The sequence below is a fragment of the Myotis myotis genome, unplaced genomic scaffold (assembly GCF_014108235.1).
Source record: "Myotis myotis isolate mMyoMyo1 unplaced genomic scaffold, mMyoMyo1.p scaffold_m19_p_2, whole genome shotgun sequence".
Taxonomy (NCBI): Eukaryota; Metazoa; Chordata; class Mammalia; order Chiroptera; family Vespertilionidae; genus Myotis; species Myotis myotis.
In genome coordinates this window covers 70,057,864-70,085,041 of record NW_023416324.1, presented here as the reverse complement: position 1 = coordinate 70,085,041, position 27,178 = coordinate 70,057,864, and the positions used below count along the sequence as shown (strand labels likewise).

Genomic DNA, 27,178 nt, shown 5'->3' with positions numbered 1-27,178 from the left:
TGGCACATCAACAGGAGGGATTTATCCCCAGGCTGATTGGCTACAACCATTGTGGAGGATCAGTTGTGCAGTGGTGCCCACTGAATCTGCCTCTTGAGTGTATTGTTACAGAAGTGGCTCTCGGCATCCTGGGAGGTGCAGACCAAGATCAGCCACCACCTATGTCCTGCCCGGGACCACCCAGCACGAGCTACAAAGTGATCAGCAGATGGATGCTACTTGTGTTAGGAATGGAGGTGTCCACGCGAAGCCAAGCTACTAACCAAGGCTACTGCCCCTAGTGCCAGGCCTGGGACCACTTAGCAAGAGGTACAGGGCATGCCGAGGGCAGATGCTGCTTGTTTGAGAGTTTATAAACTGCCAAGACAGGCTGTCCATATGGAAAAGCCACTGGAAACAGCTTGGGTGGGCCCACAAGTGGGGTGGAGCAGGGTGTCAGGGAATCACCAGAGTAGGGCAAACAGTGTGAGGCAGGTTAATGGTGCCTACTTGTTGGCTCTGTGGTGGAAGGACTCAGAAAAGGAACAATGGCCTCTGCCAGCACTTTTATCTGGAAGAATACTGCCCTCTCCCAGCTCTTGCCCTTATGCCAGACAATTCAGTTCCTCCCGTATGTCCCTGGCACTTTCCAGCTGCTGCCCCAGTACTGGAGCTTAGAGCCAGTGAGTCCACATAAGTCCATGCACAGGCCCTTTGAGAGAAACACCTGGGACTCCAACAGCCTTTCCATCTCACTCAGCTACAATCCCTGCTGGTATTTATAACCAGAAGTTAGGGGGACTTCTGTTCCTGATATTAGAACCCTGGGCTGGGGGGGAGAGGAGGGCTTGTGTGGGTATGGGACCCCTTGCTACTCAGGGAGCACCTCTGCAGCCGAGATATCCCTTCCAATTTTTATCTGCTACAAATGGGTGTGGGGCCAACCATTCCAACTCTCCACCCCTCCTACCAGTCTCAATGCAGCTTCTTTATAATCGTAGTTGTAAGACCTCCATTAAGCTAGCTGTCGGGCAGTTCTGAATAGTTGTTCTGTAATACAGTTGTAGTTTTGATATAGTTGTGGGAGGATTTAAGTATTGTGTTTACCTATGCTACCATCTTTTTTTTTTTTTTTTTTTTTTTTTTTTTTTTTTATGCTACCATCTTGACCAGAACTTCCAAGGTTCCTTTTTTTTTTTTTTTTTTTTTAACCTTTTTGCCTAAGACATTTTCCTTTGTAAAGAGTGCCTGGAAATTTAATAATACCAATGAACTTTATGATTCTCCACCTTTAGAACTATGGGAAGAAATGCTCTTGGAATAAAATCTAATATGTAACAGCAAGTAAACCTAAACTGTCGTAGGCAGGTAAAATCTCCATCTGCACTTAACACCAAGAATGTCCATATCAGCTTTGTGTTAGAAGTTTCCATCAACAGGGAAAGAAAAGAATCTTCTAGAACTAGATCTGTGACAAGGGTATCAACTGTAAGATCAAGAGTTGAAGAGATATATAATGTAGTCATTGTGAGAATGTTTATAGGCAACAGAAATGTCTTAGACCATGTGTATTGTCCTCAAATAACTTTCTCATGTGTAAAACTTGTAAGTTACCCATCTCAGAACCAAAAACTGCCCAAGTGGTACAGCACTGAGTATACTAACCAAAGTAAAGTTTTGTTTTGATTGGTATTCACATAAAATACTAGATGTAGTAATCAATGTGTTATTAAACAGTAAACTCTACCTTGAAAGGCAAGGATCATGTGATTAATTTGTGTTTCTCCAACTCTCAAACACATCTGTCTATAATAATAAAAGCGTAATATGCTAATTAGACTGGACAGCCAAACGACCTTCCAGATGTCATTCTGCACGAAGCTGCAGGCGGGGCCAAGGCAGAGGCGGTTAGGGGCGATCAGGCAAGCAGGCAAATGGTTAGGGGCGATCAGGCAGGCAGGCAGGCAAGTAGGGGTGATTAGGCAGGCAGGCGAGTGGTTAGGGGCAATTAGGCAGGCAGGCGCGTGGTTAGGGGTGATCAGGCAGGCAGGCAGAGGCAGTTAAGGGTGATCAGGCAGGTAGGCGAGTGGTTAGGGGCAATTAGGCAGGCAGGCAGGTGAGCCGGTTAAGTGCCAGCGGTCCCGGATTACCAGAGAGATGTATGACTGCTGGTTTAGGCCTGATTCCCCCTAAACCAGCAGTTGGACATCCCCCAAGGGGTCCGGATTGCGAAAGGGTGCAGGCTGGGCTGAATCCCCACCCCCGTGCATGAATTTCATGCACCAGGCCTCTAGTATTTAATAATATGCAATCAGTAAATGTTGAGCCATATAACTAATTCTTTCATTAATTCTTCTGAACAGACTGGATTATGGACAGAACTTGGAAAGATTGAGAATAATTTCTTAAAGCCACTCCATACAGGACTTAATATGTCAAAAGCACATTATGAAGCAGAAATTAAAAATAGCCAAGAAAATAGCCAAGGTTAGTAATGTGCAATTTCATTTTCACTTAGGTCTAACAATTTAGTCATTTTTTTAAACTGCAATTTATATTAAAAATCTTAATCTTGTACTTGTCTAATTTATAGCAAACAAGAAACCATGACAGCTAAGTCATTTTATTTATAATTAAAATTATTCTTAGCAGAACTTTAAGTCAGTTAACACTGAAATTGGATTAACAAAGATTTAAACCAAACTGAAATATATTCTGGTTTTAAAATCTCAAATCCTAATTAGGAATCTAACTGTATTACAAGTATTTCTGTTTAGATATCATTGTATTTCTTTTGGTATTGTTTGTTCCACCTTCTCCCCACTCCCCCCAAATAAATCTGTACAAATTACGAAAAAGAATCTTAGGTCCAAGATTACTTTTTAAAGCCAGCAATTCTACAATAATTTTGTGATCTTTTCCATATAGCTATGGTAATATTTCTATAGACATTACTAGATTTTTTTCTTTTTTAGTGTATAATTCTGATTATATACTGAAGAAAAAAATTTATAAGTTTTCATTCATCCTGTACATGCCAAAATAATGCTAGTCACTTAAATAAACATGTTACAGAATTTTGATATTTTTATTTGCTAATTGCTTGACTTAAGCATACCCTGAGATATTAAACACTAAGACTTAATTTATATAAATAAAGGACATATTTTTAAAGTAATGGAATGATGAAAGTAGCTTATTAATACATTACTGAGATCTGAGAGTTGTTTTAAGATTAAAAACATGACATGATTTTTTTTTTCTCTTACAGAAGTCCAGAGGTCCAAAGATTTTTGTTCTGTAACCGTAGGTGGAGAAGAGATGCCTAAGATGCCTCCCGAAATGCAGCTTAAGGTAGATGTGAAATTTTTCTAAGCTACATCCATTTGAGGTCTTTTGTTTTTTTACTTCTTTTGTTTTAAATGCATACTTAATTAATCTAAAATTTCTTGGCATTGCAGGTCCTACATTCAGCACTTTTCACATTTGATTTGATTGAAAGTGTTCTGGCTCGAGTAGAAGAACTCATTGAAATAAAAACAAAGTCTACCTCTGAAGAAAATACTGGGATAAAGTGAAAGCTCCATCTCTTAAATAAAAATTAGTAAAATACTGTTTTTCATTATGATTTAATACCTTCACAAAAATTTTTCTGTAAAACACCAATAGAAAAAAACACGCCAATAGAAAAATAAATGTAGCTTTTCTCATCTGTTTCTGTAATGACACATGGATGAATAGTATTTGGTTTCAAAAAGATAATCTCCATGACAAAGAATGCCCATATATAATAAATACTATTGTTAAAATTCAATACAAATTAATAATTTTGTATTATAAGTTTATAAAATGTAGTTGAATTGCCTTCATTCGTATAGTTATAATGAGTTTATAAAAATGCTGATGCACTTTATGTTCCAGTTTGAAGCTGTGTTACATTTTAGAATTCCTAGTGATAAACTGAATATCACTCCAATTTTTTGTGAACATTAAAGGAATTATTCAACAAAACTCTTGAAAATAAAATCACTTTTATAACTGTATATATTTTATTTTTAAATCTTTAAATCTTTAAAGTAAATATATATTTGAACATTATAATTCAACAAGTCTAACTTTAATAATCTTCCAAAAGAACATTTATAATTGATACTCTAATTTGGGTTAAATGAGTCACTGAGATTTATCTGTTGAAGTGTTTTCCAAACAGGACTTTGCTCAATGATGTAAGCTTTAGTTGTTATCATTCTGTAGCAGATGCTATCTATGTATGGTTTGGAGGTGATCTGGAAAAAGATAAAAATATGCAACATTATTTATATTATTAAGTATTGATCACTTTCTGTGTGCTCAACACAACATATGACTCATTAGTGTAATAGATACCTGGTCTCTGTCTTTAAAGAATTTCAAACATGCAAGCCAAAATGTAGACTACTGTAAGAACTGCTTTAATGGAGGTCTCTTCCAAGTGTAAGAGTAAGGAACGCCTAACTGCTAGAGGAGTTGGAGGCACACTTCACACAGGAGGATAAGCATGAAAAGTATGTTTGCACTCTGACAGTTGATAACTACAACCTGACCGATATCTATACTTTAGAATTTGATGGAAAATTTAAGTAACCAATATGGCTAACACAGTGTGTTTATGGCCAAATACTCTTTTGGCCCAAAATGAGTCATTCTGGTAGTGGCTACCAGAAATAAATTGAAAAAGACTTGAGAGGCTGAGTTCAGGCATGGGGAAGGGTTGCACGCTGAAAGAGCAGCTTCTCTGAGGGAAACTAAAGCAGAGTATTTGTCAATCATGCTCAAGAGGGGGTACATTTGAAGTCAAGAACAAAGTATATGTCTGTGTATATGTATGTGTCATTTTCTGTAGGTAACTCACCTTAGCTATAGTGCACATAAGATCAATAGCATTTACTGCGTTGTGTACTGGAAGTATCCTTAAGTTACTACCCAGGAATCTGAAAAACAATTCATAAGTTAAACAGATCATATGACTTTTTATTAACATCTGTTATCTTAACACCTTGCTGACTGGTCACAAGATAACTTGTGTTTGCACTTACATTAATGTAAGTAATTTTAAGGTCTGAAAGCAATGTAGAGTTTTAAAATTACTTAATCTAAGTGCAGACCTGAGTTATCTTGTGACCAGTCAGCAATGTCCAGACATGGAAACACAAGTTATCTCATGACCGGTCAGCAAGGTGTTAAGTGGAAAAAAGAGACAAACTTCTTACTGCTTCTCTTTTGTTTACTCATTCAGGCCCTGCCTTATTTCACAGAGGAACTGACATGGCTTTGTAGTCAGAACTTTAATCAATAAAAAGTGTTTACTTTTGGGTTGATTTTGCAGAAGAATCCCAGAAAACAGCATGAACTTTGAAACTTGTCACCCTGATTCACAGAATAGCCATTTGGCCTGCATTTTATCAAATTTGACAGGCTAACATTATAAAGTTTATCTTTGGGAAAACATAACTCATCTGCCTAAAAGAATTAAGAACTGAAGTAAACACAATATAACTTAACAAAAATAAATTTAGTGCTTTTCCATACCTCTGCTGAATCCTGAACATCAGTTTCCATTCCTCAAGTCCATGGAGGGCAGCAGACAGAACCAAAAAACTATTTTGGTGAATGTTAATAAACTTCTCAATTTTGGCTAGAAATGTTTTTTCAGCTGACATAAAGCATTCTTTAGCATCCATCAATAAAAATGCAACTCCTAGGAAAGGTGAATGTCACTTCATCATTAGAAATAAAAAAATGTAAAAAAAACACCTCAGTAAAATAAAAAATAGCTGTAAGTATAACATAGGTATAAGTGTCCAGGTCCTAAACCATGAGTAGAAGTCACTGTAACAAAATTCTTAAAACAATGTAGGTGGTTCTCTGAAGTGCTCTGTATAAAAGGATGACTTACTCTAAATATTTAAAGGGGGAAAAAAATCTTTTTCAGACTAAGGCATAAAGAGGATAATGCCTAATTTTACTTAAAAGTTAACTTTCCATGTTATAATGATATTTATAAAATATATTATTGAGAGTACTACAGATGTCTCCCCTTTTTTTCTTCCCATGTTCCCCATAATGATTTTTAAAGCTGGAAATCAAGAAACATAGTTTTAGCAAGCCAATTATTTATTGGAGAAACCTGTGTACCAGAACACAACTATTACTGTACATAAATTAACTAGGGGCCCGGTGCATAAAAATTCATTCACTGGAGGAGGGATCCCTCAGCCCAGCCTGCCCCCTCTCACAGTCCAGGGGGCAACCCATCTATCAGGGGAAGGCAACGCCCCCATCACACCTCTGCTGCTGCAACTGCCGGCTGCACAAGCCTCGGCCGGCCCTGGTTACCTGAGCCTCAGGCAGCCCTGGGCAGCTGAGGGGACTGGGGGACTCCAGAGGCAGGCGCGCCACAAGGCCGGGCCCACCTGGGGATGGGCCTGACCTTGCTGTGCACCTGCCGCCCCGGCAGGGCTGAGGGGACTGGGCACTGCCATCTTGTGGCTATGGGCGCCGCCATCTTTAAGGGTGTGGCAGTCAATTAGCATATTCCCTCATTGGCTATGGGCGCTGCCATCTTTAGCGATGGTGTGAGGGTCAATTAGTATATTCCCCTTTATTAGCAAGGATACACAGTAAGCAGGTTCCTAGGATCTCTGAAATAGTATCAGGCCTATAAGAATGGTTCAAAAGAAAAGCTTGATCTAATTAGCTCTTTAAAAGATGATAGAATTAGTTCTTTAAGAGATATCTAAGGAAATTGTTTATGCTAATTGAGGAATTTGGTCAATTTATATAACTAACCTCTCTGAAACTATATTGCCTCATCTGTAAGATTGGAATAATAGTTTTTCAATAGATGTGTTGAAAGAATTAAAAGTTAGATAATGTATATAAAGTGGTCAAGGCACATAGTAGGTATTTAAAAATATTTTACTTCTCACAGCAGTTCTCAACCTGTGGGTCGCGAACAATGAAAATATATCCTGCTATCAGATATTTACGATTCATAACAGTAGCAAAATTAGTTATGAAGTAGCAACGAAAATAATTTTATGGATGGGGGTCACCACAACATGAGGAACTGTATTAAAGGGTCACGGCATTAGGAAGGTTGAGAACCACTGCAGAGGAATTTAAGGTGGTACTGATTAGTTTCATCCTGGAGGTCTATTTCTAGGAGCTTTTGAAAGCACCTGTCTTCCAAACCTTCCGCTAGAGTACAGGTCTATTTGTAATCCTTCTAAAAAAATCACCTTCACCTCTTTTTATCATTCTCATTATTTCCCAAGCACAAATAGAATTGTCCACTTCCCATGTCCCCAGCCTTCTCATATCCTAATCTAATTCCTTTAGTACATTGGTCATGACTCACAGTTGTATGGTATTATGATATAAGGGGCATTTGCATGTCTCCATTTGATTCTTTTAGTTATTATTTGTTTATATTATATTCAGCAAAATCTTGTACAAAATCATGAAAAACACTCTATATTGTTTTTGTGAATGGATTTTGACCAATATTGTGATGTTGGCTTCTTTGTTAATATGGGTAATACTTTAATACAAGTATTGATTATTGGGGGGATGGTTATGTTCTATTTTTCATCTTAGTTCGAAAGCAAATAGTTTTTACCATCCTCTACCAGACTCCACTGGTTCAGTTTTAGTTCAACAATTATAATCTTGAAAAGGGATATATTTTGTAATTGGCTAGATGTGCTTTTGCAGCAGTAACCAAGTCTTATACATTGACCTCTCCCAAAAGATAACATCTTAAGCTTATTACTTGGTTAATGAACTACCAAATTATTAGAACTTATACTTACATATTTTATAAGAAACTTAAATCAAGGCAATTAGCAAATATACTGTACCAGTACGAGAAAATATAATTGATCCATTTTCCACTGACGCTGAATACCGAACCTTGTGACTTCGGTTTTCCAGGGCAGTTGCAATTTCACAACTCTTCAAAAAAATTTTCAGAAATACAAACTTAAGACATGCTTAGAATAGTTTTTATTAAAGCTAATACATTAAAATAAGTTTAACAGCTTCTTTTATTACTAAACCACTTAAAGATTTGATCATCAAAAGATACACTAAATGTTCTCTATGGAGAAAAAAACCCAAAAATATTTAGTTCAGCTCAAACATTGCAGGTTTGGACATGAGTTGTGTACTACAGTTACATTACTTAGGGAAAGAAATTAAGGACATAATTAAAGAACTGAACTATGAAAGCTAGAGTAAATGAAAACTTTAGAAAAAATCCCGTAGAGATGGATTCTGACATGCATTAATGTATAACAGATTGTGGGTGGTGGTGTGTTTCTTAGATGGTTAACAGAAACATGAAGTGCCAGGCCTAGAATACAACAAAGACACCAATTCTCAAATTCATCTGTTTACTTTACAGTTACTTTTAGTGTACTTTTAAAATGTCTTAATCCTTAGGTGAGTCAGAAAACAGCAACCAAACTTTTGGTTTCAATAATAACCATTTCAAAATTCATCTCATTTCTGATTCTACCAAGTAATTAGATCATAATACCCAAGACACTAAAACATAAGTGGTTAATAGTTTTTCCTGATTGTTATTCTCAAAATACATAAAAATCCCTTAGGTATATTAATTTTATTTTATATTTTTCCTCAGATCATGTATATTTTAAGCACACAGGCAGAAATTAGGTATAAAATATATACTCTCTTTCCTTCCTAAAGGAGTATTTTGTGCCATTCAAACAGATCCTGATGTCGAGTTCAATTATGACACTTCCCCTGAGCTGCTCCTGCTGTTTTAAAATTATACATTGCTTCCAGTGATGGCAGACTAAGTAATTTAGGCCAACCCTCCTGCTGAAGGCAATTGGGAAGCTGGACAATATTTTTTCTTCCTTTTTTTTTTTTTTTTTTTTTTTTTTAAGAGAACGCTTATTAAAGCTAGAGGCAGTGAAACAAAAAAGGGCCTAGGATAACAGGAGAGGGACTAGGTGTTAAAATGAGCCTCAGTGTCTGGTCAGCGGTTGAGCATCAACCTATGAACCAGGAGGTCACAGTTAGATTCCTGGTCAGGGCATATGCCCAGGTTGCAGGCTCAATCCTTAGTGTGGGGCGTGCAGGAGACAGCCAATCAATGATTCTCTCTCATCATTGATATTTCTATCTCTCTCCCCCTCGCCCTCTCCCCTCCTCTCTGAAATCAATAAAAATATATTTTATAAAAATAAAATAAAATAAGCCTAGACTGCTGCCCGGCCAGTGTGGCTCAGTGGCTGAGCATTGACCTATGAACCAGGAGATCATGATTCAATTCCAGTCAGGGCACATGCCTGGTTTGGGGCTTGATCCTCAGTAGGAGTGTGCAGGAGGCAGCCAGTCGATGATTCTCATCATTGATGTTTCTATCTCTCTCTTCCTCTCCCTCTCTGAAATATTTAAAAGAAGGAAAGAGCTTAGGCTGGGCTGCTATGGCTCACTAAGAAGTCAGAGAAAAGGGGGCCCTGGGGACAGGTTCAGGGGGTTTGCCCAGACGAACTGCTGCTGCCCATTGCTGTTCTGGCTGCAAATCTTGTGGGGTTCCTTAGAGTTTCAGAGTTGCACTCCTGTTGAAGAAGAAGAGGGAAGAGGGACGGCCATGGGCGTGCTCCTGGGAGGAAGAGCGTGCCAAAGCTAGACAATTTTTAAAAACTGCTTGAATGCATCAGAGAGCTAGCAGGATAGTGAAAAATTACAAGACCAAGATCTATACAGAAATTTACAGATATGAGACCAGCATTTAGGCCATATTTTCCCTGAGGGCATCTAACTGACAATTAAGGAAGAGACAGATGAAAGCCTGAACAGAGCCTTTGATAAAAGTAGAACAGCTCTCACAGGGATTTCGGCCTTGCTTCAAATCATTTCAATCCCTGAAATTGTATTAAGTTAATACTGTATTACTAATGCTCCCAAGCATCTTGCAGAAGCACTTCCTAGAGCAACCTTTCTCAATTAGGTCTCCTCATTTGAACTACAGAACAAACAAAACTGTTTGGGTGACTATTTTCTCACTTTTCCTATACCAATACCATTCTAGATGCACAGAAAATAGGTTCATTTTTACATACAACAAACACCTTAGGGGTTGGGTTACTAGATTAACAAATAAAACTATAGAACACCCAGTTAAAATTGAATTTCAGGTAAAAAATATAATTTTTAGCATAAGTATGTCCCATGGAATATTTAGGATGTACTTATACTATAGTCATTGCTTATCTGAAACTCAAATTTAATTGAGTGTCCTGTATTTTATCTGGCAACCCTCTTAGGGCATTAGGGATTTAATTATCTTGCAGAATTAAGGCTTCGCTAAAGAAATAGAATACTATTTTAGGCCTCAAACTATTTCTAGAAATAATTTTTCAAATATAAAGTCCAGCCCTAGCCGGTTTGGCTCAGTTGATAGAGCGTCGGCCTGCAGACTGAAGTGTCCCGGGTTCAATTCTAGTCAGGGGCACATGCCCAGGTTGCAGGCTCAATCCCCAGTAGGGGCATGAAAGAGGCAGCCAATCAATGATTCTCTCTCATCATTGATATTTCTATCTCTGTCTCTCTCCCTTACTCTCTGAAATCAATAAAAATATATTTTTAAAACATTAAGTAAAATAAAAAATATAAAGTCCAACACAATAAAAAGTAATCAGACATACAAAGAGACAAGATTACATGAAAGAACCATCAGAAACATCAGGAAATATAAACAGACACATAGGGGATACATACACTGAGTGACCAGATTATTATGACCACCTGACGTTTGTAGGCAAATTAGCTATGATTTTGTGCTGAAGTTGCTAGAGGGCCAGATCATTATAAACGTCTGAATAGCACAACATACCTAAGTATCATTGCTGATCAAGTTCATCCTAACAGGTTGATGGTGTATCCCAATGGAGATGGCTTCTTCCAACAAGACAATGCGCCATGCCACGGTGCTCGTGTTGTGCAGGAGTGGTTTCAAGAACATGAGGGAGACTTTACCTTGCTTAGGTGGCCCCCACAATCACCAGATCTCAATCCAATTGAGCATTTGTGGGACGAAGTTAAAAGAGCCATCAGGCAGCTGGTTCCACAACCATCAAATCTCACAGAACTGTACAGTGCTATTCACCAGTCATGGTGTCAGATTCCTCGCATCACCTTTCAACATCTCATGGAGTCAATGCCAAGATTCGCCACAGTATTGAAGGCAAAAGGTGGCCCAACAAAGTACTGATGGAGTGGTCATAATAATCTGGCTGATCATAATAATCTGGCCACTCAGCGTATAGTGAAATTAGCAGATATACTAGAGGTCCGGTGCATGAAATTGATGCACTCGGGGGTGAGGGGTGGTCCCTCAGCCAGGCCTCCCAGAGGTCCTCAGGGGATGTCTGACTGATGGCTTAGACCAGCTGTGGGCAAACTACGGCCCGCGGGCCGGATCCGGCCCGTTTGAAATGAATAAAACAAACAAACAAAAAGACCGTACCCTTTTATGTAATGATGTTTACTTTGAATTTATATTAGTTCACACAAACACTCCATCCATGCTTTTGTTCCAGCCCTCTGGTCTAGTTTAAGAACCCATTGTGGCCCTCGAGTCAAAAAGTTTGCCCACCCCTGACTTAGACCCTCTTCTGGGGAGTAGGCCTAAGCTGGCAGTCGAATATCCTTAGCATTGCTGCAGAGGCGGGAGAGGCTTCTGCCACTGCCGCTGTGCTTGCCAACCATGAGCCCGGCTTCTGGCTGAGTGGTGCTCCCCGTGAGAGCACACTGACCACCAGGGGGCAGCTCCTGCATTGTGTGTCTGCCCCCTGGTGGTCAGTGTGCATCATAGCGACCAGTCATTCTGCCGTTCGGTCATTTACATATTAGCCTTTTATTATATAAGATACCTTTAAATAGCAAATGTTCAAGAAGATAAAAGACATGGTTGAGAATTTTGACAAAGAACCAGAAAATATATTAAAAAGGGTGTGTTGTGACAGATGTGAGTCAGGAAAGCTTCATAAAATTTGAGTCAAATCTTTAGTGGAAAGCAGTTTATTAAGTAGATAAGTGAAGGAAGAAGACAAATGTGAGAACAGCCTGGACAGAAAAAGTAACACAGGCAAAGGTATTCCGATCTAAAAATATGATACTTATATGGTAAGTATGTAAGCTGTATATGAGTCAGTTAATTTTAGGACAGTATTAGAATAACTGAGGACCCATATCTGCCATGCTAATAAATTTCAATTCTATCCTATTGGGGGAGCCCAATTATAACAATAAAAATAATAGAAGAGTTTAAAATAGATATATATATATATATATATATATATATATATATATATATATATATAATGATATATCGTGTTCACAGAAATAAATTTTTCCCTAATTTAATTCAATTCAAAATAAGTGTGGCACTTTATGAGCTTAAAGTGATTTTGAAGTTCATCTAGAACAAAGTTTGGCAAACTTTTTCAGTAGAAGGTCAGATTATAAATATTTTAGGCTTTTTAGGATGTATATGATGTGTCACATTTTTTTCTTTTCTTCCTTTCTCCCTCCCCTCTTTACCTCCCCTTCCATTTCCTTGCCCTATTTCCTTTCTATCCAACTTTCCCTTCACTCTTTCTTTCTTTCCCTCCCTTCCTCTCTCTCTCTCTTTCTTTCTCTCTTTTTTACAAGCTTTTAAAGATGTAAAAACCATTCTTTACTCATTGGCTGGGCAAAACTTGGCTTTAGGCAGGCCACGGTCATAGTTTGCTGATTCTCTGCTCTAGAAGAATACATATATTTTAATAAACATAAAAGTAGTATGGAAAGAACATGCCTTACCAGGTTTTTATCACAAAACTCCAATGAATTGAAAAGTGTGGCAAGAATTCAATATTTACTATACAAATCAAACAAACAGAACAGAATGAGACTCAAGACTATATAATATGTAATGGTTATTTGTATGTGAACATGTGTATATATGTATCACATACTTAAGCTTAAAATATGAAAATTTTATAAGAATAAGAGCTATTTAACGAATCTCAAAAGAAAAAAGGTGTAAATTTGACTTTATAAGAAAAACAGCTGCCTTAATTCCTCAAGATTAAATAGAAATAAAAACTTGCATTTTATGTCATAAATACCAAATAATACTGAAAAGGAAAAACTTGAGAACATTAATAATCAATGTTATAATACAAATGTGTACTATTTTTAATATTTTGAAAGACTAAAAATTTAGTTTTTATACCAATAGAAAAAGAAAAGGCACAATTATTTAAAAAAAGGAAAATAATAAATCTTTATATGAAAAAATGTTTAATCTCTCTTGTCATCCAATAAATCTAAAATATAAGCTATCAAAAAAAGATTTTAATATGATAACATGTGGAATTGTCAAACTTGAGAGTAAGTTGACCCTCCTATGTACTGCTGATGGGAGTGTAAATAAAAACATTCTGCCCTAACCGGTTTGGCTCAATAGATAGAGCGTCGGCCTGTGGACTCAAGGGTCCCAGGTTTGATTCAGGTCAAGGGCATGTACCTTGGTTGCGGGCACATACCCAGTAGGGAGTGTGCAGGAGGCAGCTGATTGATGTGTCTATCTCTCTATCCCTCTCCCTTCCTCTCTGTAAAAAATCAATAAAAAAATATATTTAAAAAAAAACATTCTGGAAGATAATTTGACAATACATATCAAAAGTCCTAAAATGTTCATGCCTTTTTAACCCAACTATTCTACTTCTAATAATTTTTCTAAAACAATGATTAATAAAAAACAAAAAAGATTTATGAGTACAGGTGATGTAAAGCACCATCCTATCTAATAAAAGAGAAACATGGTAATTGGCGTATGACCGCTACCCTTCCCATTGGCTAATCGGGGCGATATGCAAATTAACTGCCAGCCAAGATGGCGGCCAGCAGCCAGGCAGCTTGAAACTAACATGAGGCTTGCTTGCTTCAGTGACGGAGGACTCCATCGTTCCCTGCCTGCCTTGCCGGCCTCTGAGCCTGCAGTTTGAACATTGTAACAAATAAAGAAGCTAAACAAAACCCCAGAAACCTGCTTTCAGCGAGCCGGGATCTCAGAGCTGGAGTTGATACAGAGTTTCGATGATAGGACCGAAACAAACCAGATACCTTCTTTCAGCAGCAGAAGCCTCAGAGCTGGAGCCAAGCCTCAGAGCTAAAGCTGGCCCAGAATAAAAAAAAAAAAGAAAAAAGGAGCAGTTGGGAGCTTCAGTCCCAGCCTGAAAACAGCCCTCAGCCCCTCACCCAGACTGGCCAGGCACCCCAGTAGGGACCCCCACCCTGAAGGGTGTGTGACCAGCGGCAAACAGCCATCATCCCCTCATCCAGGCTGGCCAGGCACCCCAGTGGGGACCCCCACCCTGATCTGGGACACCCTTCAGGGGAAACCAGCCAGCCCCCACCCATGCACCAGGCCTCTATCCTATATAGTAAAAGGGTAATATGCCTCCCAGCACCGGGATCAGCGGAGCCGCGAGGTCTCCTGGCACCGGGATCAGCATGACAGGGGGCAGCGCCCAAACCCCCTGATCGCCCTGTGGCTCTGTGTGTGACAGGGGGCGGGGCCACAACCTCCCTATCGGCCCTGCTCTGTTCCTGACAGGGGAAAGCGCCCCAACCCCCTGATCGGCCCTGCTCTGTGTCTGATAGGGGGGAGCTCCCCAACCCCCTGATTGCCCTGCGGCTCTGTGTGTGACAGGGTGCAACGACCCAACTCCCCCACCCCACGGGCCCTACTCTGTGTGTGACAGGGTAGAGCCATAACCTCCCCATCGGCCGTGCCCTGAGTGTGAGAGTGGCGGCGCCCCAACCCCCTGATCGGCCCTGCTCTGTGGGTGATAAGCGGGCGGCGCCCCAACCCCCTGATCCACCCTGCTCTGTGCATGACAGGGGGGAGCCTCCCAACCCCCTGATCGGCCCTGCTCTGTGCGTGACGGGGTGGCGCCGCAACCTCCCCATCGACCCTGCCTTGAGTGTGACAGGGGGCGGTGCCCCAAACCCCCAATCGGCCCTACCCTGAGCGTGACTGAGGGTGGCATCGCAACCTCCCAATCCGCCCTGCTCTGTGCATGACAGGGTGCGGCGCCCCAACTCCCCAATCGGCCCTGCTCTAAGCCCGACCAGGGGCTGCACCTAGGGATTGGGCCTGCCCTCTGCCACCCAGGAGCAGGCCTAAGCCAGCAGGTCGTTATCTCCCAAGGGGTCCCAGACTGTGAGAGGGCACAGGCCGGGCTGAGAGACCGCCCCCCCCCCCCCGAATGCACAAACTTTTGTGCACTGGGCCTCTAGTATAAAATATTTAAAAAAATAGGCCCTGGCCGGGTAGATCAGTTTGTTAGAGTGTCATCCTTATAGGCCAAGGTTGCACGTTCTATCCCTGGTCAGGGCTCATACAAGAATCAACAATAGAATGCATAAATAGGTGGAACGACAAATTGATGTCTGTCTCTCTCTCCCTTCCTCTTTTTCTAAAGTCAAAAGAGAAATTTTTAAAAATAGGAACTATTGGAATAAAAATTATGATTTCCCCTTCTTTCTTTAGAAAGTACACAAAAGCCAAAGGAGAATGAGAAACAAAAGGATACTTTATATTTTATAAAACTAAGAGGTATATATAAACCCAAATAAAACACATAAAAAAGAATAGACCCTCTACCAAGGGGACATTTTTTAAAGCCATGTATGAGAATTTTGGCTCTTCCAGGGAAAGAACATTTCTTCTATGCCTAAAGCTTATCTGATGGATCATTACAAAAGTTAGGTGTTGAAAAGACACATCTTTTGCATAAAAACTAGAAGTGAACATTGAATCCATTTAACTGTGTAACTAATATTAAAATAAATGTGAGAATTATGGTTATAAAAATTGTAAATATTATTCACATTTTATACAATAAAGATTATATAAATATATAATATGGTTAGTATTTGATCATTGATATGATTAATAAAAGTCCTGAGGAAAAAGGAAATTAGTAGTGTTCATTTTGTTGATGTGATTAACTACATAGTATTCTCTCGATAATAAGTATATTAAATGGTTCACATACATTTTTATGTACTTTTCTCTATGTATATTTTGTAATTTGAAAAAAGTCAAACAAAACTGAATAAAAACCACAAAAAATCCCCACAAAAGTTCTCAATGGCTAAATTTATCAGGATTAAAGAGATAAATACTGATATGAAAGACAGATGATTGCCGGAAGCCGGTCCATCCTTGCTGCTTGACACAGTCGCTGCAGGAAAGAAACATCTGCACAGCATATGTTTCAAGGGACCTGGCGTATATAGCATACTGTTCTTAATATGTTTGCTCCCCTTAGTGCTGTGTGTTTTAACCAAGGTCACCTCTCCGAGAAAGGTTGTTTCCCCAGGTAGGGATTTTTCCCTGAAGTCAGGGAGGGGATAAAACTCCTTAACTAAGTGCCAGGCGAGTAGTTAATCACTTTAACTACAATCACGCTTAAGCTACATAATCTTTACTCCCTGGAATGGAGATAAGAAACGCCCTAACCTTTGCAATAGAAATTGACAGGATTAAAAACAACTGGTATAAATACGGATGTAACAAGACAATAAACACCAGAACTTCGCTGGAGACCCAGACCAGAACTTGGCTGGAGATCCTGGCTAGAGATCCTGGCTAGGCTGCTGATCAACTGAACGCTGTCTCCGTGTCATTCCTTCTTCGCTGACTCCGTCCACACCTTTGGGGACCCCTGGACCTGCTGGGGTTGGACCCCAGCAGATGATGAAATTACCCAGATTGCAGCCCAAAGACACAGTAAAAGTAAAAGAGCTCAAAATGAATAGAAAGTATTGTGAGATGATCTAGCACATCTTTATATATAAAAGCCTAAGTGACCATTTCGACCAAATGACTGGAACGACTGGTGGACCAGTTGCTATGATGCACACTGACCACCAGGGGGCAGGTGTTCAACGCAGGAGCTTCCCCCTGGTGCTCAGTGCACTCCCTCAACCAACCTGCCGCTATCCCTCCCCCCGTCCCTTCCACCCCATCAAGAAGGCCCTGGCCAGCAGCCAGCAGGCCCCAACTGGCCCGGTCCTGATCGGGACTGGGCAAGATGGCCCTGATAGGCCCTGATCACTGGCCAGGCCCAGGAACCCCATTCATGCATGAATTTCATGCACCGGACCTCTCTTATGTAATAGGAGTTAAAAGGGGAAGGAGCGAAGGAATAGGACAGGAGTAATATTAAAGGAGATGATGACTAAGAACCTGATAAATGAAACCAATTCACAGATTTATGAACTTCAAAGATAAAAAGAAATTCATAATTTAAACTACAAAATGCCAAAATCTGAAAAGCAGTCAGAGAGGAAAGAAAGGTAATCATCAAGGAAGTGACAATTAAGCTGACAGCTCCTCCCAATGCCATTAAATCAGACAAATCAGTTTCTGTTTATCTTTGAAAAATCTATAATAATAAAAGGGTAACATGTTAATTAGACTGGATGACCTTCCAGACAATGGGGCTGTGAGGAAACCCTGGGTCCCGGGTGCCAGAGGGAAGCTGGTGCCAGCAGTCAGGGAAAGGAAGGCCTATTCTTGCACAGATTTTGTGCATTGGGCCTCTGGTCTTAAATAAATAATTATTATGTGCATGTTTTATAGTTTCTGGAATTCCTTAAGATCTCTACTAGAATAGGCTTAAAGAGAAAAAAATAACTTTAGAAAATTCCCTACCTTCAAATATTTAAAGAAGTAGGGTGTTGAAAATGGATGCAGTGAAGATTATAATTTAATCTTTAACACATTGTATGCGGGAAACGTATTTATACGTTCTATCAGTGTAGTAGAGCGCGGGACACGTATTAAAACGTTTTTTTATATACTAGCGGTAGAATGCGGGTAACGTATAAATATGTAAACTAAAGTTATCATAATTTTACTGAACATTGCCATTTGCGCAAAAAATTAGCAAAAATGGCCCACACCACCCGTTAGCGCGCGATAAAAACTAACCGCAAACAATGTGTTAAAATCCATACAACTTTGGATAATCAAGCTAATGATCTTATAAATTAGTGTCCTATCACTTTTAATATTTAAATCAAAGATCAGAGGGAGAGACAAAATGGCAGCGGAATAGGCAGACGTATCCCGACCCCTATCCCAGAGCAAATAGAAAGAGCAAATACATTGAATAACATCCACCTGGAATCGGCGAAGTAGACAGGACTGGTGAGACAATTCACAGCCGGAAGGGCAGAGGATGCCTGGAGAACAGTAAAATCAGGGATCTGGGCTGGAGAGAATTATGAGACCTCCAAGCACAGAGGGTCAGAAGGAAGCTTCACGGCACCAAAGCTGCGTCACTTGGGACAAGCATAGTGTCTGACTGTGGAAAGGAAGTTCACAGGGCTGCTGTTGGCAGGGGATTCTAGATCTAAGATCACAACCACGAGAGGCTGAACCCAGGGGGGGGTAGCCTGAACAACTACCCCGCTGACATCACTGGATAAATCCTCTAGACAAAAAAAAATCAGCATAGAAACAGCAAGCCTAAATGACTCACTAGATCAGATGGAATTAATAGACACCTTCAGAACATTTCACCCCAAAGCCACGGAATATACATTCTTCTCAAGCGCACATGGGACATTTTCAAAGATAGACCACATATTGGGTCACAGGCAGTCTCCCCAAATTCAAGAAGATTGAAATCATATCAAGCATCTTCTCAGACCACAATGGCATAAAATTAGAAATACACCACAATAAAAAAAAAAATCAAAAAATTCAAACACTAGGAAGCAGAATAGCATGCTAGTAAATAATGATTAGGTTACCAAAGAGATCAAAGAAGAAATCAAAAACATCCTGGAAACGAATGACAATAAAAACACAGCAATCCAAAATCTATGGGACACAGTGAAAGCAGTCCTGAGAGGGAAGTTTATAGTTCTACGGACCTACCTCAAAAGAGAAGAAAAAAATGGTAAAAATTATCTAACTCTACAACTTAAAGAATTAGAAAGAGAGCAACAAGAAAAGCCCAGAGTGAGCAAAAAGAAGGAGATAATAAAGATCAGAGCAGAAATAAATGGCATAGAGACCAAAAAACCCCCACAAAAACCAATATAAACGATCAATGAAACCAAGAGCTGGTTCTTTGAAAGGATAAACACGTGCTGGCAAGGATGCAGAGAAAAAGGAACCCTTGTGCACTGCCAGTTGGAATGCGGATTGGTGCAGCTACTGTGGAGAACAGTATGGAGTTTCCTCAAAACTAAAAATGGAACTCCCATCTGACCCAGTAATCCCACTTCTAGGAATATATCCCAAGAAACTAGAAACACCAATCAGAAAGTATATATGCACCCCTATGTTCATAGCAGCACAATTTACCATAGCTAAGATTTGGAAACAGCCTAAGTACCCATCAGCAGATGAGTGGATTAAAACACTGTGGTACATCTACACAATGGAATACTACGCTGCTGTAAAAAAGAAGGAATTTTTAACATTTGCAACAGCATGGATGGAACTGGACAGCATTATGCTAAGCAAAATAAGTCAGTCAGAAAAAGATAAATATCCCATGCTCTCACTCATTTGTGGAATATAATGAACAACATAAACCGATAAACAAAAACAGATCCAGAAACAGAGAAGCATTGATCAGACAGTCAAACCTCAGAGGGAATGTATGGGAGGATGGGGGTAAGGAGGAGAGATCAACCAAAGGACTTGTATGCATGCATATAAGCCTAACCAATGGACACTGACACCATGGGGGGTGAGGGCATGAGCAGGGGTAGGGGTGGGGGTGGGGGGACACTGGGGGGTTAAGGACACATATGTAATACCTTAATAAATAAAGGGGAAAAAAAGATCAACGGCCCAAATGCCTCTTTACCTTAAGAGATGAACTAATAATAATGGTGGTTGTCCATTTTATATTTTCTTCTTCAGCACTTTCAGCCATCTGTCTTTGGATCAATCCGTTTTCTAATGGTACCACAAACTAAGAAAAATGAGAGCAAAAAGAACACAAAAAATGTTTGTTTGATAAATAAGTAAATTAAAGACAGAAATAAAACTAGGGTAATGGAGACATTCTTAAAAATATCTGAAAGTCAAAATTGGACATTGAAAAGTATCTGTCTTATATATATTAAACTTATTCAATATTATGCTTTCTATTAACAATTATTAAAAGCAACGATTCCCACTTCAGACAACTCACATTTTTCACCTTGAGTGTGTTATTATCTATGGGCTTGTCATACATTGCCTTTATTATACAGTCATGCACCACAAAACGTTTTGGTCAACACAGACTAAATATATGGTGGTGGTTCCATACTCTATAATAAAAGGGCAATATGCAAATAGACCAAATGGCAGAACCGAACAACCAATCAAAGCATAATATGCTAATGATATGCTAAGGCTGCTCAACTGCTCGCTGTGATGTGCACTTGTCATCAGGGGGCAGACAGTCAACTGGTCAACCAGTTGCTATGATGTGCACTGACCACCAGGGAGGCAGATGCTCCGACTGGTAGGTTAGCTTGCAGCTGGGGGTTTGGCCGATTGGGACTGAGCGAGATGGGCCGGACATGCCTTGGAGCCCTCCCGCGGTCCCTCCGTGGCCTGATCGTGCACCAGTGGGGTCCCTCAGCCTGGCCTGAGCCCTCTCACAATCTGAGACCCCTCAGGGGATGTCAGAGAACTGGTTTCAGCCTGATCCCTCAGGCCACTCCCCTTGGGAGGGCACCAGACGCAGGGCTCATACCTGGTGAGTGCTGCTGCAGCAGCACAAGCCTCTCCCGATCAGGACTGATTGGGCACAAGCCCGCAGCAGGCAAGTGGGGCCAGGATGAGTGGGATCAGCAGGTAGGAGCTGCAGGTGGTGTTGGACTGCAGATTTCGGACCAATCCCTGCCGGCCACCCAGAGGGACCCCACCTGTGCTCAAATTCATGCACCGGGCCTCTAATAAGATTATAATAGAACTGAAAAATTCCTATCGTGTAGTGATGTGATAACCACTTTTTGGTTTTGCAACCATAGCATAAAGTTTGCAAAAATCAACAAGGCTGTGGTGACATGGCAAACAACTTTAACTTGGGTATGGATGACAGTGACACTGAGGAGCTCCTAGAGGTAGTTCCTGAGGAATTGACTACTGAGGAGTTGTCCAAACTGGCACAGAGACACATCACTTAAGAAGATGCAAGAAAAAAGGAAACTGCAGAAAAAGAAAAAGAACCTCCAGAAAATTGACAGTGAAGGCTTTAGCAGAAGCTTTTACATAGCTCAACAAGACCCCTAAAAAGTTTAAAACATGGACTCCCAACACTGAAAGGTTTTGATTAATAGAAAAGAATGTTTGTGGTACCTTATATGCTTATAAACAAATCTATGATAAAGAGAGAAAAACTAAGCAAACCACTATAGATGTATTTCTGAAAAAAGTGACATCTCCTTAAGAAGAGGAGCAACTTCCAATCCTACAAGTTCCATTCATACTAAGTGCCCTATACAGGTGGTACCATTTTTTAATCTTTTATTCTATACTAGAGGCCCAGTGCACAAAAATTTGTGCACTGGCGGGGGAGGGAGTGGGCGATGTCCCTCAGCCCAATTTGTGCCCTCTCACAGTCTGGGACCCCTCGGGAGATAACCACCTGCTGGCTTAGGCCCACTCCCCAGGTGGCAGATGGCAGGCCCGATCCCTCGGTGCCTGCCCCACCTCCCCAGGTGGTGCACGCGGCAGGGCCGATCCGGGGGTTGGGGCACCGCCCTGGGTCGGGTCATACACAGTACGCCCGGGCGGGCCGGCGGATCGCTGCTGCCCGGCCCAGCCGCCCCGGGTTGGGTCACACACAGGATGCCCGGATGGCGGCCAGGCGGGCTGGCCAATCGTTGCTGCACTGCCCAACCACCCCAGGTCGGGTCGCAACATGGGCACCCACCGCCCCGGGTCACAGCAGGCCCGGATGGCGACAGGGCAGGCAGGATGGAGCTGTCCCACCCGGCCTGCAGTATGTAAATTAGCTGCCATCTTTGTTAGCGGTTAATTTACATATCATGCTGATTAGCCTATGGGAGGTGTAGCGAAGGTACGGTCAATTACCATGTTTGTTTATTATTAGATAGGACTAGAAGCCCGGTGCACAAAAATTTGTGAACTCGGGGGGGACGGGTGGTCTCCTCAGCATGGCCTGTGCCCTCTTGCAGTCCCAGGACACCTTGGGGGATGTCCCTCTCCCTGGGGGATCAGGCCTAAGCTGGCAGTCAGGCATCCCTCTGGCAGCCCGGGAGCCCTCAGGGGATGTCCAACTGACAGCTTAAGCTGCAGTCGGACTTCCTTAGCGTTGCCTGCCGCGGAAGCAGGAGAGGCTCCCACCACTGCCACTGTGCTCACAGCCATTAGCCCAGCTTATGGCTGAGAGGAACTCTCCCTGTGGGAGTGCATTGACCACTAGGAGGCAGCTCCTGCATTAAGCATCTGCCCCCTGGTGGTCAGTGCGCATCATAGCAACCGGTTGTTCCTGGTCGTTCTGCCATTAGGGTCAATTTGCATATTACCCTTTTATTATATAAGATTTTTACTGTACCTTTTCTATGTTTAGTCTTCCACTCAGTGTTCCCTCTCTGTCAACAAAACCAACTGTATATGCATCCATCTAGGTCCACTTGAGTTTTTCCCACACATCTAACCCCCTGAGAGAGAGTCAGGGCAACCAACAGGAACCTGAAACTTTAGCTATTGCTTTCGCCTGAATTTTAAAAAATCCTTTGTTTCTAATCCAGGCATCTTGTATCTTCTATCAACATCAATAAAACAGTAACAGGCTAGCTTGTTAGCTTGCAAGTAGGGTAAAATCTCAGACTTTTCATAGTTCCTAACAGGTATTATTCTACTAAATTGAAGATACATAAAGTATAACCCAGCAATTCCACTCCTAATTTGATATTCAAAAGAAATGCATGTAATGTATACTAGGAGACATATTTAAGAATGTGACAGCATTTTTTTACTTTAGTCCTCATATTTGTGTTTACATTTTCTTTTTATTCCTCTCTCTCAAGGCTAAAATGATCCATGTGGTAATCAGTATGAACTAATTGTTAGCTTGATATAGATACAGATGAATATACATAGAAATACTTATACATATATGTATATACATGGATTAGTATACATGCATTAATTTCTTTGCTTTGTCAGTTGAAAGAGGTCTAAAAGAAATGATACGCTAGCCAGACTTTGGTTTCTAATACCTTTCTCCGATAAAAGGAATGATGGTTCCTTGGAGAAATGGTTGATTCTAGGATGGGAACAGGAAATATGCATGATGAGCCTAGAGTATTTTGTAATGCCAGAAATTAAGGAAGTGATTTAAAACAAAAACAAACAGAAAAAACCCACATTGAGAGGGGTATGTCAAAAGAGTGGTGGAACAAACTGAAAGTGATCCCAATAGTCAAAGTTGGAACAATCTCAGCAGCAAAATAAAATACTACTACCTTATAACTCCAAGTATAAAAAAAATACCCATAAGTCCATACTGATATAAATGATTAAATAAATAAATGGGAGACAAAAGATAAATCTGACACTTTCCACAAAACACTGGAGAAACCTGACAAACACTACCCCAGCCACGTGGTCAAAGTTGTCATCAACATTCATAAATCATACTGATAGTATGTACCCTTGATATGATGTATTTTTCCTTTCAGTAACCCAAAACCCCAGTCCCATCTTGAGAAAAACACCAAACAAATTCCAGTAGTAGGGCATCCTACAAAAAAATCCAACCAGCACTCCTCAAAACTGTCAAGATGATAAAAAACAAAGAAGGTCTGAGAAACTGTCACAGCCAAGAGAAATCTAAGGAAACTCTGCAACTAGTGATATACTAGTTGGAATCCTGGAATAGAAAACACACACACACACACGAAATCTGAATAAACTATGGACTTTGGTTAAAAATGGTATTGGATCATTAATTATAACAAATGTTCCATAGTAATGTAAGATGTTGTTAACAGAGAAAACTAGTTATAGAGTATGTGTGAATACACCGTACTCTCTTCTCATTTTTTTTTTCTGTCAATCTAAACTGTTCTAAAAATAAAATCTATTAAAAAATATCCTACCTCTCTTTCAAGGCCCATTATAAGTCCTGCCTCCTGCAAGAAACTATCCCTCAAACTAAATGAGACCTGTCCTTCCTCAGAATCCACCTTACAAGTCCTCTGTTGAGCACTTACCATACCTGCCTAGCAAAATTATTTAAAAACATATTTCATTTCCTCTAATCCATAAGCTTCTTAATGTCAACCAAAATTATATTCGCCATGTTAGTCAATACAAAATTAAGTCAAAGCAATATTTAGAAACCAACTAATCCAAATGAAAGTCACTTTCAGTGATGGTGAGTTAATATCTCCTGGGTGGTTTCATGCTCCTTATGAACAACTCTAATAATTAGAAAGTTCCTCCTGCTGAGTTGAAACCAGCTGCTCTATAATCTCCCCATTTATCGCATGAATGAATGAACAGCAAGTTAACTGGCTCTAGGAGAGGAAGGACACCTTCTGTTTTATCTAATACTATATCTCCAACCCCTGGTACACAGTAGACATTCAAAAAGTATTTGTTTTGAATGTTTTGCTAGCTGGCTGGGGGAAGGACTGTAAGTTTTATTCCCCCAGCCCCACTGAATTTAATAAACTGTCTATCTGATGACAATCCACTGTGTATCTGATGACCAGAGCGTAACATATATTCATTTAGATCTTTTCTTTTATTCCTCACCCAAGGACGGAGAATATTTTTCCCATTGATTTTTTAGAGTGGAAGGGATTGGGGGGGAGGAGGGAAGGCAGAGGAGGAGGAGAGCAAGAGAAAGACACATCAAGGTGAGAGAGACATCCATTGGTTGCCTCCTCTTCCCACCAGACAGGGGCTAGGGATCGAACCTGCAACCGATAGGTGCCCTTCACCAGGAATCCAATCCCCGGCCCTTTGCCTCCCCTGCTCTAACCACTGAGCGGGCAGTCACATATATTTAAATCTTTACACTCGTATATGTAGGTGTTTTTAAATGTATATATTTGTATTGATTTCAGAGAGGAAGGGAGAGAGAGAAACATCAATGATGAGAGAGAATCAGCGATCCTGCCCTGACCGGGAATCGGACCGCGATCTCCTGGTTCATAGGCCGAGGCTCCAACACGGCGCCACTCCCACCCGGCTGTAGGTAGGTTTTATAAACCATTTTAACTAAAGCTCAAAGAGGCGAGGTGATTCCGAGCACTGAAGGAATTGGGACCAGTAGATCCCCAAGAGTGTACGGTTAGCGGCCAGGAATGAATCCTTAAACCAGGGCTGAGCCGGGGCTCCCTCGGTATCGGAAACGCCCCAGACCCGCCGCCGCGGCCGCACCCTCCGGCACTTCGTTGTTATGGTTTTGTTCGTTTTCCCCCAAGTTTTCAGTTTTAAATAAATTTAATGCTGCGCAATAATCTCCCGTAAATCCTTATCCCGAGCAGTCGGCTCAGTTCTCAAATGAGAGAGGTTGGCCTACAAAGGCCTCTTCCATTCTTTACTTTCAAAAAATTGTTTTTCTGGGGGCGGGCGTGCAAAAGATTATGAGCAACATCTATACATAAAATAAATAAAAATATAAATCCGCAGGTGGATGACCACGTTTCTCAAAAAGAAGCCGGTCTACAAATCCTCCGGGAAAAACCTGAGGAAACCCCTTTCCGAACACCCGACTCCAGAGGAAGAAAAGGGCGGGAAGGGTCCTCTCTCCGCCCCCCCCCCCCCCCCCAAGGCAAAGGTGTGATCTTGGCCAGTCTGAGGAAACACGCACATTGCCAGAAGCACCAGGCATGAAGAATGTAAAGTGCCTGGGCCTCAGGAGCCTCCTCCCCAAGCTGCAAACATACCAGGTCGGTAGGTCCTTGAAGCCAGCTCGCTGCTCCCAAGCTTCCAGAACTTTCTATTGGAGCGAGAAGCACTGCCGGCGGAGCAGAGAGGCCGGAGAGCCTCTCTAGCCCACCGAGCGCCTTCTCCACTCTTTGGGCTTCCGCGCAGCCGCAAACCCTGTTATCATGGCCCCGCCCCCTCTGCCATGGCCCCGCCCCCTACCATGGCCCCGCCCCCTCTGCCAAGGCCGCGATCCACGTTTCTTGCTCTTCAGGTCGCAAATTTGCACCAACTGTCATAAGGAAGAAAATGCAGGGTGGTTTTTTTGTTTTGTTTTGTTTTGTTTTTTTCCGGTCAGACTTAATTGCCTGGAATTGATTTTTCACAATTTTCTAAATTTTTTGTCCTACTACTATAAACAACATAAAACCAAAGTGCCCTTTGGTTTATCAAATTATGAAAAAATAAAGACTAACATTTTCATTAATGCTTGTAAGTATAACATAGAGAAGCCTGTGTGTTTTCAATTTGGGACGTAATTGTTTTTAGGCCTAACTGAAGCTCAGCAAGTTATTATGCGCTGGTGCTCACAATTGTAAAGATTTAACAAGGAAGAAAAAAAAACACACAAAACACTTGCTTGAAGCCTAATAGGGTAGAAAACTGTCTATGTGTCTAACTTTATAAAACATGTATTCCTGAAAAGAAAAGAAAAGTGCTCCAAGAAAAATCCTTTGAAGTACACTTGTAATATGGATTAATTATTCCACAATAATTAATGAGGATACTCATTTTGAAAATTTGGAGTTTGGTATAACTGATTCTATTAAAATTAAGTGCACTCTCTCGCTGCCTCTGTTGGACAGTTTGTTAGGATAGATCACACCTGGGTTTGGGAACTCAAGGAATTGACTCAATGGCTATTGTGGGCAGAAGAGGTCGGTGTTGCCAGAGGCTCCTCCTTGGAAGGCCCTCACTGTTTCAGAGAAGGCTAATAGCAGAGGGGTGGGGAAGGCATCCCAGATTAGGCACCAGACAGTCCAACAAGTAAAGTGCAAGACAGCATTCCCTCTCCACCTGTGATACTACAAGGACGACTTCACTGGGTTGCCAGTAGAAACTAGTTCTGGTAATGAAGCTGGCAAGAGCAAAGAAGGATCCTTTCTGGGGAGGGAACTGAAGGTCTGGGCA

At 41.0% G+C, this 27,178-nt stretch overlaps 2 protein-coding genes across 5 annotated transcripts in view; one reads left to right on the top strand and one right to left on the bottom strand.

Moving 5' to 3' along the window:
* Positions 1 to 4,022, top strand: part of GLMN (glomulin, FKBP associated protein) — a 45,217-nt gene extending 41,195 nt beyond the window's left edge. For 3 of the 4 annotated variants that reach the window (XM_036349402.1, XM_036349400.1, XM_036349401.1), the window contains 3 exons: positions 2,343 to 2,466; positions 3,251 to 3,333; positions 3,441 to 4,022. In XM_036349402.1, coding sequence (XP_036205295.1) covers positions 2,343 to 2,466; positions 3,251 to 3,333; positions 3,441 to 3,557 — 324 coding nt within the window. In that variant the 3' untranslated portion in view covers positions 3,558 to 4,022. Of the gene's footprint in view, positions 1 to 2,342; positions 2,467 to 3,250; positions 3,334 to 3,440 lie in introns of those variants that run through there. The other variant, XM_036349403.1, reaches the window with a different exon arrangement.
* A 72-nt stretch (positions 4,023 to 4,094) lies between these two features.
* Positions 4,095 to 26,126, bottom strand: CUNH1orf146 (chromosome unknown C1orf146 homolog). The gene is made up of 6 exons (XM_036349404.1): positions 26,008 to 26,126; positions 19,950 to 20,057; positions 7,881 to 7,974; positions 5,548 to 5,716; positions 4,871 to 4,949; positions 4,095 to 4,265 (listed from the first exon to the last, which is right to left on the bottom strand). Exons 2-6 carry the CDS (start codon positions 20,016 to 20,018, stop codon positions 4,134 to 4,136), a joined length of 543 nt encoding a protein of 180 aa, XP_036205297.1. The 5' UTR covers positions 20,019 to 20,057; positions 26,008 to 26,126; the 3' UTR covers positions 4,095 to 4,133.
* Between the last annotated feature and the right edge of the window lie 1,052 nt (positions 26,127 to 27,178).

Bases quoted from the DNA above. Each gene is read 5' to 3' on its own strand.
- CUNH1orf146 (XM_036349404.1), bottom strand. From the start codon at position 20,018: ATGGCTGAAAGTGCTGAAGAAGAAAATATAAAATGGACAACCACCATT. The intron at 4,950-5,547 runs GTATGGAAAAGC...ATTGTTTTTCAG, and splicing joins ATGTTCAGGATTCAGCAGAG to ATTCCTGGGTAGTAACTTAA. The intron at 4,266-4,870 runs GTGAGTTACCTA...ATCTTTTTCCAG, and splicing joins TTATGTGCACTATAGCTAAG to ATCACCTCCAAACCATACAT.